This window comes from Triturus cristatus, chromosome 3_2, assembly GCF_964204655.1.
Source record: "Triturus cristatus chromosome 3_2, aTriCri1.1, whole genome shotgun sequence".
In the NCBI taxonomy this organism is placed as follows: domain Eukaryota; kingdom Metazoa; phylum Chordata; class Amphibia; order Caudata; family Salamandridae; genus Triturus; species Triturus cristatus.
This window is the reverse complement of record NC_140584.1, coordinates 1,025,512,367-1,025,530,279: the sequence shown is the minus strand read 5'-3', so window position 1 is coordinate 1,025,530,279 and position 17,913 is coordinate 1,025,512,367. Positions and strand designations below refer to the sequence as shown.

Here is a 17,913-nt window from a genome sequence, read left to right as displayed (position 1 = left end):
CAGGGATGTAGTCATAAGTACCCCACAGATTCAGATTGGCCTGGGAATGAAAAACCATGGTTTACCCTACGAGATGCCTCGCAGAGAATTAAGGAGGAGGGAATGAAGCTGGCAATCCTTATAGGTGAGGCGTATGATTTGATGGGTCAGAGAATGACTGTGTCCGTGCGGAACAAAATCATTCGTTTGGCACCCCCTGCATACAAAGCGGTGATAATGACTCTGTTAATCAATGAAACTGGTAATTCCGTAGGAGAAGTAGTCGAGGCAGTTCGTGAGCTGGGAGAGCTTGGGGAATGGAACAAGCCAGACAGGGCTTCGCGCTCAGAGTCCCGCACTGATAACAACCGAGTAACCCGAAGTGTGAAGTTTTTGGGTATTCAGTGGCATCAGGGGCATAGAGAGGTGCTGCCACAAGTAAGGCAAAAGATTAAGGAGTTTGCAGTGCCGCGAAACAGGAAGGAGGCGCAGCGCTTCATTGGATTGTTTGGTTTTTGGAGACAGCATATTCCCCATTTGAGTCAGATCTTGGCCCCTCTGTACAAGGTTACACGGAAGAAGCATGAGTTTGAGTGGGGGGAGGCCCAGCAACAGGCATTTGAGTCAGCGAAGGAGGCTATACAGCGTGCCCTGGATCTATGGCCCATACGAGAGGGAAGCATTGATTTGAATGTAACAGTCCAGGATCAGTATGCGACCTGGAGCCTGTGGCAAAAACAGGGGAGACAGAAGGTGCCCCTAGGGTTTTGGACAAAGAAACTACCTGATGCTGGAGAGCGGTACACTCCTTTCGAAAAGCAGTTGTTGGCATGTTATTGGGCTCTGGTGGATACCGAGCAATTGACCTTGGGACACAATGTGTTTTTGAGACCTGAAATTCCTATCATGCAATGGGTGATGAGCTCACCCAAGACACACAGGATTGGGCATGCACAGGAGGCTAGTGTCATAAAGTGGAAATGGTACATACAAGACAGGGCACGAGTGGGTCCTAAGGGGACCGCAGTGCTGCATGAGCAAGTGGCGCAAACTCCAGTAGTAGATGCAGAACTGTTGCAAGATGTACCCAAAGTGCGAGAGTCCCCAGTGAAATGGGGCGGGCCATTCTCAGAGTTGTCCGCGGAGGACAAAAAGCATGTGTGGTTTACAGATGGCTCAGCCAGATATGTGGGGACCAAGAGACATTGGAAGGCGGTGTCATACAATCCTGTGACCAAAAAGTTGCTGTCGACTACTGGAGAGGGAAGAAGTAGTCAGTTTGCAGAATTGTACGCGGTTTACCAGGCTTTAAAGCAAGAGCTCCCTGGTACATGTCATATTTATACTGATTCATGGTCCACGGCCAATGGGTTAGCCACTTGGCTTCCCACATGGCATGCTCATAATTGGATGATTCACAATAGGGAGGTTTGGGGAAAAGAGTTGTGGCAGGAGATTTGGGAATTGTTGTCCCAGAGTACAGTCACAGTTTATCATGTTGATGCTCATTGCCCGACTGACTCACTAGAGCGTTGGTGCAATTCCTTTGCAGACCAAGAAGCGAAGATTCGTGAAGCTGAGGTGGCGACGCAGGATTCTGACTTGGTGGGAATGGCTAAATGGGCGCATCAGAAAAGCGGACATTTGGGCGAGCGAGCCACTAGCAGGTGGGCAGAAAGTAGAGGGATGCATATTCCCCTAGATTTGATTAAAACTGCGATCATTCACTGTCCCGTTTGTCAGCATACCCAACACAGACCGGTTCCACAGGTAGTGAGAGGCCAGCTAGGCAGAGGGAAGTTGCCAGGGCAAATATGGCAAATTGATTTCATCGGGCCAATGCCAATGAGTCGAGGATGTCAGTATGCCTGCACGGTGGTGGATACCTATTCTGGCTATCTCATCGCCTTTCCATGCAAGAGAGCAACCCAGTCTAACACTCTGAAAACTTTGAATTTGTTGATTTTGTATTACGGAATTCCTTTGCAGGTCCAGAGTGACAATGGGTCACACTTTAAAGGAAAGATGGTGCAAGATTTGTGTGCAGCATAACATTGAGTGGATCTATCACATACCCTACTACCCACAGGCAGCGGGTTTGATTGAGAGAATGAATGGTTTGTTGAAAGACCAGTTGAAAAAGTTGTCTGATGGGTCATTGAAGGGGTGGAGGGATCACTTGTCTGATGCATTGCAAATTTTGAACAACCGACCCCTTGCTAATGCAGAAACTCCTTTGATGCGCATGTTGACCCCAGCTTTGCAAATCAAGCCCCATGTGGCCACAAATACGATTCTGTACTGGGAGACAGCTCCCGGGGCCCTAGCTCCATATCGTGCCACACCAGAAGCTGCTGGTCTTGATTTACATGCCCTGAAATTCTATCGACTGCAACCACGAGACATTACCTTGATTGAGACAGGAATTGGAGTTCAAATTCCCCCAGAGCATTTCGGACTGATAGCTCCTCGATCTGGGCTTGCCCTTAAAGGCATCCAGGTTTTGGGAGGGGTGGTCGATGCCGATTACCAGGGGGAGATCAAAGTTATTCTGCTGAACAGTGGAGACAATGATCTGATTGTGCAACCCGGTGACCGAGTTGCCCAAATGGTCATCATGCCGGTTTATGGAGGAAATGTCATGAAGGGGACGGCCCCAGCCCTTCTAACTGTGCGAGGAAAGGGCGGGTTCGGATCTACTGATAAGAACCCAGGGGCGAAAGTATGGGTTGAGTCCCCAAACAAACCTCCTGAACCTGCAGAATTAATCGCTAAAGGAAAGGATAATATCCTTGTCATCATGAGACCCGGACAGGAAAAATGGGAAAATGTACCTGCTGAAAAATGTTATTTACGAGAGTGATTATACCAGTTTGTTTTCTGTTTCTAGATCACAGTATGGCTTGCCGCTGCAATGCTTGCGCTGTGTGGTCTGTGTTTGGGCGTGTCCGGAGGGGTCCGGGAGGGCCCGGGGATGCCGAAGGCGATCAACCGCCCGAGTCGGATGACAGCATTGTTGCAGCAACCAGATAATATCTGGACCTACTTGGCCGAAAATGTGCTGAACACTTCCCACTTCTGTATGAGAAATCTTCAGAGTACAGCTGATATGATATCCACGTGTCTCGTTGCCGTACCTACCCCTGCACGTGTGCTTCTGCACATCTTCAACCAAACTAACTTTGATGGGGTAGTAGAGGAAACGGATGTTCAAACACATCTGAGTCTTTATGAGTACTGTCGTTTTTGCCCGGAGGTTACAGATAATCTCTGGAGGAACATGACCAGTATTGTTACCTACAACATCACTACTGGAGACGTTTGCTATCAACTAACTTGTGACCCTGCCAAAATTGGCAAGTGTGCCCAATTGAAACTAGAGAAAAGCACACAATTGACCACTGATCAACAAACATTATGTCAGTCACGACATGATAGCTTTTGCAGTAATGTTACCAATCATATGGTCTGTAATCATACAGTATTAGCCGCTAGCCATGTTAACCATGTGAAATTATCTAAGGGATGGCTTTTTTCGTGTGGCAATATTTCATACACTTACATACCAGCTAATATAACTGGAGGACCTTGTGCCTTATCACGATTAAGTCTTATGCTTTTTCCTATGCAGTCTATCACACATATTCGCTCCCCGAGAGCTGCTGTTCAATTACCTGAGGATTGTGATTCTAACATTGACTTGCTTTCCAGGGCAGAGTATACTAGTTTGGCTATTTCCATTGTAGGAGTGCCAGGACTGTCCGTTTATAATGCAAGAACTATTGCTAAACTTGCCTGTTTAATTGCGAAGAATCTCAATCATACCTCTGCCGCTTTAGCTGATTTGCTATTAGATGTTCAAGGAACGAGGAAAGCTGTTTTGCAGAATAGGGCAGCTGTGGATTATTTGTTGTTGAAACACAACCACGGTTGCGAGGACTTTGATGGGCTCTGTTGTTTTAATTTATCTGATCATTCTACATCTATCCATGCACATATTAATGCTTTAAAAGATTTAGTGAAAGGGGTTACCCAAAATGTTGATCAAGGATGGTGGGATTGGTTGTTTGGGTGGCTACCTAATTTTGGACAGCTTCGTTATATCCTGGGTGTTATCGTAGTGATTATTGGTGTTTCTATTTCATTATGCTGTTGTATTCAATGTATTCCTAATCTTCTCTCCCTTCTTCGTCCCAGATCCATAGTATTTAGACCAATGGGATATGATGGGTGAATCGAGGGTTAAGGGGTGGAATGTATTGCATTTGCCATTTTACACGTTACACGTGCTAAACTGCATATTGACCTCGATTCCATGTGATGCTCTGGTCTTCCATTTTGTTGTACTGCATTTCCATTTTGTGCTGCTCTGACCTGTAGTTACACTTCAGCAGTAACAAACATGTTTTTCACGTAAACCAGTACGAGCTGGTGCAAGACATACCTCGTGAGGTTATTTTGTGCCTTGAGCCTGTTTTTGTGCATTCTATGCTTATCTCTAGGACATAGGGAGGATGCGCTGTGCAAGGCTCTCCAAGGTCGGAGATAGGGAAAGGAATGTCTTTTGCCTCGGCACACCCAAGCAGAATCTGGCCAGGTCTGTATGGGTGGGTCTGACGCAGAGATGCGGCCAGCACCTATGATGGATGGATGGGCGAGAACGCCTGCTAGAGGGTTCTCGAACGTGTTGATTTAACTATAAAAAGCGGTGTCCGTGAGGTGGAGCTCAGGAACTCAGTCTTGGAGTGGACGCACTCGCGGGACGACTTTGGTGCCCGGAGAGATTACTTCCTGTGCCCCAGTCTCTACAGGGTTCCCGACTTGGTGTTTTCGGTGCTTGGCCAGGGATGTTGAAGACTCCGGTGCAGATGCATCTGGTGAGGTGTTTTGTACATTAACTGTTTATATATCTATATTCCAGATATCATATTCGTGTATATATATGGTGTGGAGTATTCATTATTTCACTTGGTGCCTAAGAACTTACTAGCTTCAGTGACTTATTGCCCTTGTCTACGATACTAATAAAGCTCATTTTACCTCCAGAGGAGTGTTGGAGTTTCTGTGTAAGTAAGTGGTGTGCGTGGGTTTAGATTACGCAAGTGGGCAAGGCAATACAACTTCCTGGCCGTTGGCTGCTACCAGTTATCTAAAACTAAAACAACTAGGCATTCTCCAAGCCTGCAGGACTTTCCCCGAGTTCCAAATTCTCCCATCTTCCCTTACTCCTGGACATACAGTTACCTCTCCTCCCTCCAAGTCTTTGCCCGTTCAGGCATCTGCTAATATGGAATTAGCAATTATATATCTCAACACTCAGTCGTTAGTCCGTCATCAACTTGACATATGCCACCTCCTGGACGCAGACCGACCGGATATCCTATTCATAACGGAGACTTGGCTGTATGAGGACTCCTCCCCCGACATTTTGGCAGCCATTCCACCTGGGTACTATATCCTTCAAGCCAACCGTCCAGCTGGGAAACCAGGTGGCGGCGTAGCCGCCATTATCAAACTTTCCCTTAGGTTTACCTCCCTTTCCCTATCCATTATCCCTCAGGTTGATTACCTAGCCATCCGCTTTGAATCCTCGGTGTCTCCTCTTACCTGCGTTTTGGTATATCGTCCCCCCCAACCTATGCCAAATTTTCCCTCGCTCTTTGGCGACCTACTCTCCCAGCTTACAATCAATTATTCCAAACTGTTGGTTCTGGGAGACTTCAACTACTGGCCATCAGACGCCTATGAAAGCTCTTTCTCCTCGGCTTTTACCGACCTTTTAAGTGGGCTTAACGGCCTCCAACATGTCCACTCGGCCACTCATTCTAAGGGCCATATTCTATTCAAGTATGGACTTACAATCTAGGAATTAAGTCGGTCACGATTGCACCTTGTCATTGGTCGGATCACTCCCTAATTTCTTTCGCTCTTGTGGTCCCTCCACCGCCTCCCCGCAGTCGAGGCCCTAGCCTCTTAGCCAGCAACTGGAATAAAGCAGACCTGGACTTATTTTTTACCTCCTTAACATCCTCGGCTCTGCCCAGTCTCTGCTCCATAGACTCCCAAGAAGCCGCACTTATCAAATGGCTAGAGTCTGCCAGTGATAAGGTTGCCCCCCTCAAGCTAATCAGAACTAAGCGTCCTCATGACGCACATCGATGGTTCTCGGACAGCCTCAAATCTTTAAAACTGGGACTCCGCCAAGCCGAGCGCCGCTGGCGCAGAAACTACGACCACTCAGAAAAGCTACAATTTTTAAAACTTTCCGGTGAATACAAACAGGCCATCTCAGTCGCTAAAACTGCCTACTTCTCCACAAAAATTCTTAATTCTGCACAAAAATCGAAAGAAATTTTTGCCATTGTGGAGGAGCTCTCACATCCCGATAAGGTGACTCTCAAACCCCTTCCATCCCAGGCTCTTTGTGATTCCCTCAATCAATTCTTCATAGATAAAATCTGCAAAATTAAACATAGCATCCTCTCTGGATCTCCGGTGATGCCCCTTACAGATACCATTCCCTTTTCTAATCCCCACTCCTTAACTCAGTTTCCCCCCCATACTAGAAGGAGACTTTCTCTCTCTGCTTAATAAAGTTTCATCTGGTTCTCCCACGGATTGCTGCCCTCCCGCGATTCTCCGTGCTGCCTTTTCGGCCTGTCCCACCCCTCCACTAGCCCTCCTGAACAACTCTCTTCTGTTCGGTGAGGTTCCTAGCCAGTTTAAGAACACTGAGGTGGTTCCTACATTAAAAAAACCTAATGCCGACCCGGCAGTCATGGGTAATTTTCGCCCTATCTCCCTTCTCCCTTACTTGAGTAAGGTACTCGAGACACATGTGACCGGAGTCCTCAGCTCTTTCATTGAAGAGTCTAACTTCTTAGACTCCCAGCAAGCCGGGTTTAGACCTGCTCATTCGACGGAGGCGGTTATCCTCTCTGTCATGGAGGAACTCCGTAGAGACGCCGACTTTAATACCAGTCAAGCCCTGATTCTCCTAGATCTATCAGCGGCCTTTGACACGGTCGACCACACCATCTTGGTCGACCGTGTCAAAGAGGCGGGCATCAGTGGGACGGCCCTTAGTTGGGTCCGTTCCTTTCTGACGAACCGCCACCAATCTGTCCGACTCTCCCAGTTCTCGGCTGATAAAATGAAGCTCACTTGCGGCGTTCCGCAGGGTTCGTCTCCGTCACCACTCCTATTCAATTTGTATCTCACTCCCCTTATTCGCTCCCTCCGGGGGAAGGAATGTCACTGCATTTAATTATGCAGATGACATTCAGCTTGTCTTCAACCTTGACTCATCGGACGAAGCGATTCAAGATTTTCAACTCACCCTCTGTTATATCAGTAATTGGATGGGTGCTCACCATCTTAAGCTTAACCCCGACAAGACTGAGCTTGTTCTTGTCGGAGGCCCATCCAACCCTTGGAATTCGACTTTTTGGCCCCCTTCTCTTGGTCCCTCTCCTTGTCCGGCTGACAAGGTGAAAAGCCTGGGAGTCTACATCTCCCATGATCTTTCAATGAAACACCAGGTCAGTGCCACTGTGTCCTCTTGCTTTTTCCAGCTTAGGAAGATCCGGAAAATAGCTCATTTCTTGACCACCGAGGCCCTTACTCTGGCACTATTGGCATTAGTCATTTCCCAGATTGACTATGCCAATGTTCTGTATGTAGGCACCCCACAATATCAAATTAAAAGATTACAGCTGATACAGAATCAGGCTGCCCGCCTGATCTATCATCAACCTAAACATCTTCACGTCCGCCCTCTGCTCAAAGCCCTTCACTGGCTTCCTGTATCGGAGCGTTGCAAGTTTAAACTTGGTTGTTTGACCCATAAATCTCTGGCCGGCATCGGTCCTTCCTTTATTTCTTCTCTCTTGCACCCCTATGTTCCTTCTAGGCACCTTCGATCCTCTTATCATGCGCTCCTCCAGACGCCCAGGTTTAGGCGCAAAAAACATGGAGGCCTCAGATTTTCTTTTCTAGCTCCTTCCTTTTGGAATTCACTTCCGTTGAAACTCAGACTTTCTCCCTCTTACCCTCACTTTAGGTCCCTTCTCAAAACCCACCTCTTCCTCAGCATTTATACATGAGCACTCTTTTTTCCTTCTGCGCCTCTTCTCAAGTTAATGATTAGCGCCAAGAAACCGTCCGGTGTAAGTTGCGCTCTATAAGAACTTTTTACATTACATTACATACTCTCTGCTACTAAGGCAGCAATCTTTGGTGGACAAGGGTCACATGGAGAGCTGGATTTCGAGGACTTAAGCAATTCAGTGACCTCTTCTCTAGAAGGTAGAATGAGCCAGCTGAGAGTGCTGTTCACAGCCAAACATACAGGGGCTTGTAGGTTCAAAGAAGTGACAAGCGCCAAGGTAGAGAATGTATTATGAACACCCTTAACTTTACAACGAAAAGCATCAGCACAGTATCACAGAAAGACGAACAGACGTCGGTACGTAAGTTAGCGGCATCAGTGGTCAGCTCACGAATCGTGGGAAAAAAGTTATTTTGAGAAACTAATAGCTCCTTCGATCTTACTTGTAAATTAAGCAGTTTTTTTTCGTGAATGATCAAGATTTTATCAGCTAGACACATTTTGTACTCTGCTTTCTCTGATTCAGAGTAATCAGCTCTCCATCTTTTCTTTTGTCTTCGACAGCACTGCTTGAAAGCTCTCAGGGGCATATTATCAAGCAAGGCGTTAAAATTATCGCCGCTTTAGCAGCAGAAAACTGCCGTAGAGAATTCCAATAGAAGCCCATGTTGACACCAGAACATGGGCTTCTATGGGAATTCTCTACGGCATATTATCAAGCCCATTATCGCAGCTTTAGCGGCAGTTTTCTGCCGCTTTAGCGGCGATAATTTTAACCCAGTTTCTTGATAATATGCCCCTCAGTTTGTCAGAGAAACAGGGAATAGGTGTCTTATGTCTCTTTTTTGGTCATTTTCACAGGTGCTAACGAGTGGGCAGCAGTGTCCAACACAATGCGTGCACTGCGAGACCGCTAAATAAACATCGTCTGACTGTCCGAGAAAACAAATTCTGTAGCACTTGGGCAAACACATGTGCTTGAATTTTGTGGAAAGCACGAGAGGAAGTCCAAGTTGGATGGGCTGCCAATACTTGGCCAATTTGGCTGCATTTTATATCAAAGAAAATTGCCCCAGGTCTGACTGACCACAGTGAAGGCAGCGTGGTAATATTCATTAAAGATAGATGGTATTTTCACAAATAATCCAAGGTGTGGCACGCCTGATGTGTGGGACCTACTACCTGTTGAGACAGGCCAAGACCGGACATTGTTTGAAGCAAGGCAACTGACTGTCAGACAGCCCTGGGCTGCTGTTTACGAAAGAAGTCCCTTTGGGAGTGATTTGGACCACCCCCGTGGAATTTGCTGTCTCCATAAAATTTTTTCCCCCCCCATCATCTCATCGAAACGAAAAGGTACTCACTGTGAAACAGGAAGTTGTGAGGTTGTTAAACTTTGGGCATAAACCTGTAGATATGGTGGAGGAGGAGTGCCTCAGGATTAAGCTAGTATTGATGCTCCTAGAGGCTGCCTCTCCGGAATATAAATCAAAGCAATTGTTGGCTTTAGAGAGGACTTTGTCCTCAGACATCTCACCTTGTATAGTGTACTCCTCTGGGAGATAAAACTCCTTCTCTGGGTCCTATCGTTCCGCGAAAGGAGTGGCATACAAAGTTGGCAGTGGCTTGGGCAAAAGTGCCATTGTGGGCGTTGTGGACCATAGAGTCAAGAGGAACCTGGCCCTTCATTATACTTGGTCACAATTGGAGTGTTTGAATTTCTTTTCAACACTTGGGGTCACTACCTTGGCCTTGAACGGCTTCCTAAAGAAATCCGGAGCAGAATTTAACATACCCTCCAACATGAGTAAAAATTGTCCTGTGCACTCGGTCTTTGAGAGCGTCTCCATAGGATCTCGTCGTCCTCTTGGGCGACGTGCACCGGCACTTTGTGAAACATTGCAGTCATCTGGAAATGGAAGGGGAAATTAAGTTTGTGGAAGAGGTGGACTTTCTGGTAGAGGTAGGGGAAATGGTGGCTCGGTTTATCTCCTTTTTTGATGCTGACTTAGAGGCTTGGGGTAAGGTTCGCCCTTGAAGGCAACCCTCCTCTTTTGAGAAAGGGCCTCTAGTGGTGGGGAAGTCCACACTGAGATTTTGTCCATTACAGGGTGAATTGGCAGTGGGCTTCTGCCTGGCCCAGTTGAAGAGTCGAGGAACATAGCCTTGACATGCTCAGCTGTGTTTGTAGACATAGGCCTTGAATTCTGCTTTGCTTTGTGTGCCAATGTGATCTCGTGCCCAGCTGCTGCTGGAGTCTCTAGTGCGCAAAGGTGGATGCAGCCCAGGCAATTGCATGGTCAGTTTTTGCAAAGCTGCTCGGGTTTGGACTGAAGTCCGAAGACGGAGATGGTCCTTGGCTTGCCGTTTCCTTGCAACTGTGGTTGGCGCATAATGGCAGACTCCTGCAGGAGCGGTGCTCTGCCTCAGCATGGGACTTCTTTGGGGGCCCTGGCTTGGTGGAGTGGGCCTAAGGGGCTGGGACCATACTCTAAGACTGTAGGCATGGTCTTGGTGTGCGGGCCAGCTCAATTTTCTTATTGATAGGCTCGCTATAAGACAGCCTCTGGACTGGGCACCAGTTGAATGGCTGTAGACCAGAGGGACTGACCTCATGTTCTTCGGCACCGAGGAAGATCTACTCAAAAGATGTCCAGGGTCTCAACGGAGCTCTCCTGGTACATCCCACCCCTCACTGCTCCCTTTGGTATCAAAGCACCCTCATCGATCTGAAAGCGAGGCACAAAAAACAGGAGTAGTCACCGTGGTGCAGCCAAATTACACACTTTGTAGTGGACTGCACACTGGTATTTTGAATTACTGCACAAGCAATTTTGAACAGGTTTCTTTTCATCATCCACTCCACTGGCATCCTGAGGTGACTGTAGGCAGCACTCCACCGATGGTTGCTGGGCTCCTTGAAGTCCAGGTCGTCATCTGTTTTTGTGGTTTCACTTTTCAGAGGCTAATGGAAGCAATAAAAATCCGATTGAATCGGTTAGGAACCACACAATGTCAACATAACATGTTAAGAACACAAACTCTGAGCCCACTCTGTATATGCTTGATCAGGATGACGAAAAAAACGCTATCAGATTTTCATTATGCATTTTAAATCTACACCAAAAGTATGAGACACACTACATCCTGTGGGTCTGGAAACTTCATCGAAGAAAAAATTGAAAACATCTGAGCCCAACATTATAGGCAGGAGTATTCTAAGCATGCTACGTATATTATATATTTTTTGGTGTTCTAATGGGTGAGAATGTGTAATGTTATGGGGCTCAGACTGTAGACATTCTGGAAAACAGCAGGTAACCACACCAAAAAAAGGTTCTGCTAATTGCAATAGCTGCAGGTGTGCCTTTCCCGAAGGATATTGTGAATGAACCTGCAAGACAATTCCTTGTGTGATTCTCTGCCGACAAAGCTAAAAAGTGCGCTGAAGAGCACAGTATGTTGGAAGGGCCGTTTCAAAAAATACAGAAAGGGGTGTAATTCTTGTGGATTAACTAAGATCCAGCTATCTTTAGTAATAGTCTTCCATTTGTGGAGAGGGGCGAAATTAACAGGGGGAGTGGGGACAGAGGTTTTGAACCAGCAGTACCAGTGGACGATAACAGACTGAACTTGTGTTGACTCTTGGTAGGGCCATCCTTTAGGCCCACCCCTGCACCGAAACGGGGCTGTACACATGTCGAGTCATTTAGATTAGGTAGAAAAGTTGGACTGTTATGCTCCAAAGAAGCCTCAGTTTCCTGTCCTATTGGTGAACTTGTTTTTCTAGGAAGGACACCCACCAAGCCTGCCATGGCTGTGCTGTTTTTGCAAAGCTCCAGGACAGTGTGCCTTCTTGCAAAATAGCTACTCACCATTGACTGGCGTCTCGAGTGTTGCAAGGAGATCTTAAAAGCCAGTAGATCCCATACAATCATGGAGATGCAATGTGACTGCTGTGCTCAGAGTGAGCCTCAGTATCTTCAAAGTCTAAGCCACATTTAAAGGTTTGGTTGAAAGTATCAAAACCATCCTGGACCAGATAAGAGAACGGTTTCTTCTTGGGACCAAGGAGGCTGCAGCCAGCCAGTTTTGCCCATTCCCACAGGGAAATTACATAGCGGCCAGTAAGCATGTAGGCATCCGAAGGACAAGACTACCAAAGGCAAAGACTTTTAGCCCCCAGATTCTTGGACCGGAAGTGTTGTAACGAATTAATTTGGGTTCTTACTTAGCAGAGAAGGATTAGATCCCTAGACACTCTGGCAAGGGGTGTGACATTTACATCCAGGGCAGGCCTGGAATGTCAAGACGTATGTTTGTTGACTACGACCCAAGAAAGGTTTTAATAAGGCAGCCAGTGTGGGTTACAAAAGTGCCCTTTTAAAGGACTGCAGAGGCTTTGAAACAGCAGAGGAAAAGGAGTTAAAATGAGTGAAGGCTAATGCTAGCTCCAACACTTTTGCTGTTTTTTGCATCACCAAAGTGGACAAAAGGACTTCCTTTGAAGCATGGCCAGCAGCGAAGGCATATTACCTTCTGTTGAAGTATCAAAGACACTTGCATTGTGTAAGTTCAAGTAATGGCCTGCATCAATGTAAGAAATGAAGAGGTAGTCTGCATCTAAATCTTCCTCTGTATAGCAATAACGTTTAAGTTATGACCAGATCAGTAGGACCCCACAAGTTCGTCATATTGGCCAATCTCGGGGCTCTAGGCAGGGGTTGCAGCCAAGTTTGGTCATTCAAATGGGCTAAATTGGTCTTCTAGGACTCCAATGAGGCTACCCGACTTGGGGATTCAAGTGCCTCGTTTGAATGGCTCCAAGTGCACTGTGATCACTTTAGGGCATCCCACTATCCCCAAAGGATTCAGAATGCAACTGTGAGAAAAGTCACGAGAACTGTTGCAGAAAAAGCAGATTTTGTGCAGGCCATACCGGACGTTCTGCATTCTTCACACACTTTCAATTCAGAAGCCTTGTGGCATGATGCGGCCTCCAGATGGGACTCAATACTGAAAAGCTCTCAAAACAGATGGGGGTGGTAAAGGAACTGTAAACTCAGAGCTCCAGATCATGCGCTTGTAGGAGGCTGTGTTTGAATAAGAACAAAAATCATATCAGGTGCCATCGTCGCTGTATAGGTTTCCCTAAGATCACGTGTAATAAAGTCACAAGTTCCCAGACAACAGCAAACAGCACCTCCTGCGCTGACAGATTATAGCCAAAACAAGTTTCCAGATCCTGTTGGTAGCCTGGAAAAAGGTTCATAGGGTAATAGAAGAAACATGCATAGTGGAACTGGATTCTTCCAATCTCTTCTTGCCCCATCCACCCCCAACTATCTCACCTTTACACTCTACCAGTCGGGTATACTTTATTCCCACTCACATTTCTATATTTTATTTTTGTGACCACCGTTCTAGAAGCACAATGAATGGGACACATGCTAAAAGTGGCCCGATGTTTTAGGCAGGCACGGTTCTGCTAGAGTCAGTTAAAGACTAACGTCTGCCTTAAACAAGTCATTTATACAAAAGGTGTGCGTGTGCAGTTGCTCTTTGTGATCACCTCGATGCACTACCTGCCTTGAAACTTTCCCAAATTTAAAGATCCTGTATGTATAATATTAATCAGAATCGTAAAGTGTACCATCACCCAGGGGGGTATCCTGGCAGTGAGCAGGTGTGAGCCTAGCCAAAAACCAAGGCCCAATGGACTACTTGGAAAAGCCAGTTCTGAAGCTTCTTGTAGAATTCAAATGAGGCTCTTATATATTGGAGCAGGTCTTTCCAAGCATTAGGAGTGATGTAGAAAAAGGCTCAACTGCTGGATATAGTTTTCTGTATACAAGGCATGTGTGCGAGTAGGAATGCAACTTTGCAGCTCTATCTGACCCCCGTTCTTTGCATGTGGGCTGCAGTGTACCTACCATAATATATCAATACAAAAATGGATTGGTTTGTTCTGGTTTCTGACTGCAGCCTCTAGAGGTTACCAGGTTAGCGAGAAATACTTTCTCCTTGAATTGTGAACTTGTGTTTGTATTCCAAGGGCTTTTGCATCAGAACCACTATCTTCCAATAAGGAAAAAATTACTTAGTAAGCATCCTTTTGTGCGTTTAGTGCTGTAGCTTCACATGCTTACCATAAGTCAGCCATTTAGTGTTGGGCTCAGAAGTGTGCAAGTTATCTTCGTTAAAGTATTTAGAGTCACAAGGTGTTGTGACTTCTCCTGCTTGCAACACGCCTGACCCTCAACTCCATCGTTAGACTGTTTTCCGCTTGGCAGGAGAGGATGGCGTGTGTAGGATGATGTATCCCAGTGAGATGACCACTACATGCCACAACAGATGCTTACTGGGTAAGTAACACTTTGTTTCATGGCATGTTTGGCTGTAGATACACATGCTTAGCATAGACTGTAAAGCCGTTTTCCTCCCAAAAGCAGTGGGTAATCTGTGCGGGTTGCATTGGTTTGAAATAATGTGTTAAGAACCGTTTGGCCCATATTAGCTTGTTAACGGGCCACATCATCTCCAAGATGTTTCGTAAATGTATGCAGTGTATTCCATGTAGCCAACTTACACATATCAGCTATGTGAATGTTGCCTTTATAGTCCATAGAAGCTCCCTTTTTACGAGTTGAATGTGCTCTTGGAGGGATGGGTAGGGCTTGTTTAGAGTTCGCAAGTTTGTATACATTTTACAATCCAACGTAAAATGCTTGCTTTAGAAATTGCCCTTACTTTATGTGGCTTTAAAAACGCAATAAACAGTTGATGCAGTTTTCTGAATGATCGAGTCCCATCAATATAGTACATTTAGTGCTCTTAACATCTAGTGTGTGTAGAGCTCTTTCCGCAACAGAATCTGGATGTAGAAAGAATACTGGCAACTCAATGGATTGGTTTATGTGAAACTATGAGATCACTTTTGGATTGGATTTACGGTTGGTAGGTAGTACGACTGTCTCTATGGAGCTGGAAGAATGGTTCTTCCAAAGTCAATGCTTGTAGCACATCGGAGTGAAGTGACTGCAATGAAAAAATGTTACTTTCCAGGATAGAAACTGGAGTGGGCAGGAGTACAGAGGCTCGAATGGGGGACCCATTAGTTTTTTTAACATCACATAGAGGTTCAAATTGGGTGTTGGTGGCGCTCTAGGTGGGATAGCTCTAGAGTCCCTCCAGAAAAGCTTTGATAACAGGAACTCTGAATATAGAAATATGTTCTGTGTTGGAGATCTGCTGCTAATGCTGTGAGGTGCAATTTAATGGAAGTGAAGGCTAACTCTGATCTTCGTAAATGTAAAACAAACAATATCTTGCTGTTAGGCTAATATTTTTAGAATGGCAATAGTTAAAGCGTTTTCACTTTGACACATAGCCGGCTCCAGGAGTGGGTCTTCTTCCCTCTAAGACTATCCATGCATATTGGAGGTAGATTAAAGAACCCGAATTCTAACACCTCAGGAACAATATTGCAAGATGGAGAGATCTGGTGTTTGGATGCCCAACTACTCCCTTGTTTTGAGTTCTTGCCAGTTGGGAAGTACTTGGTTTGGGACTACCGACAGTTTTAGTAGTGTGATGAACCACAGCTGTCTGGCCCGCATAGGAGCTACTAGGATGAGCATTAGGACAGTTGGAAAAGCATGAGCAAATATCCCTGACCAACTCATCCACATTGGGTTGCCCTTGGACTGTGGGAACCTGGAGAAGTTTGGGCATTTTGAGTGTTCTACGGTGGCGAACAGGTCTATGTCTGGGTGACACCATTGTTGGAAGAATAGGTAGAGGACTTGTGGGTTGAGTTCTCACTCATGTACTAATTGCTGTCTCCTGCTGAGGAGAGCTGCAAAGTTGTTTTACACTCTTGGTAGATATCCTAACAGGAGAAGCTTGTTTCAGGGAAACATACCTCCAGATAGTGTGTGCTATAGGAGATAGTTGAGGTGACCTGGTCCCACGTTTTTGTAGATAATACATGGTAGTCATGTCTGTTTTTATGACAATCACTTTGGCAGTTTGGTGGGGAAGGAATGCTTTTAGCACTAGGTGATTGATATGGAGAAGTGTTTGGTTGGATGTCCATTGAACCTGCAAAGTTAAGTCTTTGCGTGCACTCCCCACCCTGTGAGTGATGCACCTGTTCTGGTTCTCTGCAGAACTAAGTCCAGAAAAAGCTGTCCATTTAGCAGTTTTTTTGAATTGCACCATTTGATAGTGGAACGCTCGACAGCTGATCAACAGTAGATCCTATAGCCGACCCTGCGCTTGAGTCCATTGATTCGCTAAGCATTCCTGTGACGGGCACCTTGAGTTTGGCATGAGGTATTATGGTTATGCATGGTGCCTCGAAGTCACATGACTGTACTCAGTTATTTGCATTTGAGGGCGAAACTGTGGAATTAGTGTTGAGCTATCGCTCTATAAGAGTTGAGGATGGCTCCTAGATACGGTTGTATCTAAAGTGGCTGCAGGTGAGATTTGACTGCAATGCCTGGGAAACCTAGTTGGTGAAGTAGGTGTTTAAGGGTGTTGACGACACTTCTGTCAAGTAGTGCACTTGATGAGCCAATCGTCTAAGTACAGGAAAACATTAATGTTTTGTCTGCGAAAGTGAGCTGCAACTAAGCTTTTGGTAAACACGCTTGGGTTTGTAGTGACCCTGAAGAAAAGCACTTTTAGTTGAAAAGGTCCATTTAGCACAAATCGGAGAAATTGATGATGTGCTGGATGAACTGGGATGTGGAAGTAGGCATCCTTTAGGTAGAGTGTAGCCATGAATTGGCCTTGTTGCAGTAGTAGCGGAATGACATCTTAAAATGAGACCACGTGGAAGCGTTCACTTAGAATGCATCTGTTTAATGATCGAATGTCAAAGATTGATCTTGGAGACCCATCCTTCTTGGGTATAAAGAAGTAAAGAGAATCGACTCCTGTACCTCATTGCTGAGGCAGAACAAGTTCTATTGCTCCTTTTTGTAACAGAGCTTCAACCTCCTCATTGAGCAGCTGTTGGCTTGTTGACAGTCTGTAGGTGTGAGGTGGAATGTTTGGAAGAGCTGATGAGAGCTCCAGGCAATTATGTTGGCTAATATCCAAGAACCACTGGTTGGATGTGATATTTTGCGATTCTGTAAAGAACTGTTGTAGTCTTTCCCCAACAGGTATAGTGTGATTAAGGACGGGGGGAGGGGTATTACGGAAGGGGGGGCGTGGGGAAACGGTGGGAAAGTCAAGGTTTGATATTAAAGGTGGTAGGTTTGGTAAAACCTCCTATACCTCTGCCTCAGAACTTCGCATGACAAGATGGGTAGAAACGGAAGGGAGTTTGTTTCATCACCAATTGGACGTCCGTTGGAAAGAATGTAGATGAGAATTGATGCGTCAAATCAAATTTCCCGGGACAAATTTGATGTTGATAAATAGAGGGAAGTAGATTTATAACAGTGTTCGAAAACAATACCGACAGGATTCCGCTAGTAGCCCCACGGCAATGACCACACTGAGCAGAAGCACACATCCTAAGCAGATGGAGGGGGGTGTACAATCCAACAATGGAGTCTAGGATCATGCGCATTGCAAGCAATAGGAGTTACTACACCATGTTACTCGATAGATTTCTTCGAAGAACTGGTACACTTCTGAGCCCAACACTAGATGGCAGACTTATGCTAAGCATGTGTATCTACAGTTACACATGCCTTCAAACATTTGTCTCCATATGTTGTGCAGAAGTTCTCAATCCCACCCAGAGGAGGCTAACAGGAAACAGAAAAAGATAGTAATACGTATAAATAAGACCAGGAAAGACA

General features: G+C 45.9%; 1 protein-coding gene across 1 annotated transcript; it reads left to right on the top strand.

Annotated features, from left to right (window-relative positions):
- The first annotated feature begins 2,953 nt into the window (after positions 1–2,953).
- On the top strand, positions 2,954–4,829 carry LOC146859023 (uncharacterized). The gene has a single exon (XM_085647139.1). The coding sequence runs from the start codon at positions 2,954–2,956 to the stop codon at positions 4,211–4,213; it is 1,260 nt and encodes a 419-aa protein (XP_085503265.1). The 3' UTR covers positions 4,214–4,829.
- Positions 4,830–17,913: the final 13,084 nt, after the last annotated feature.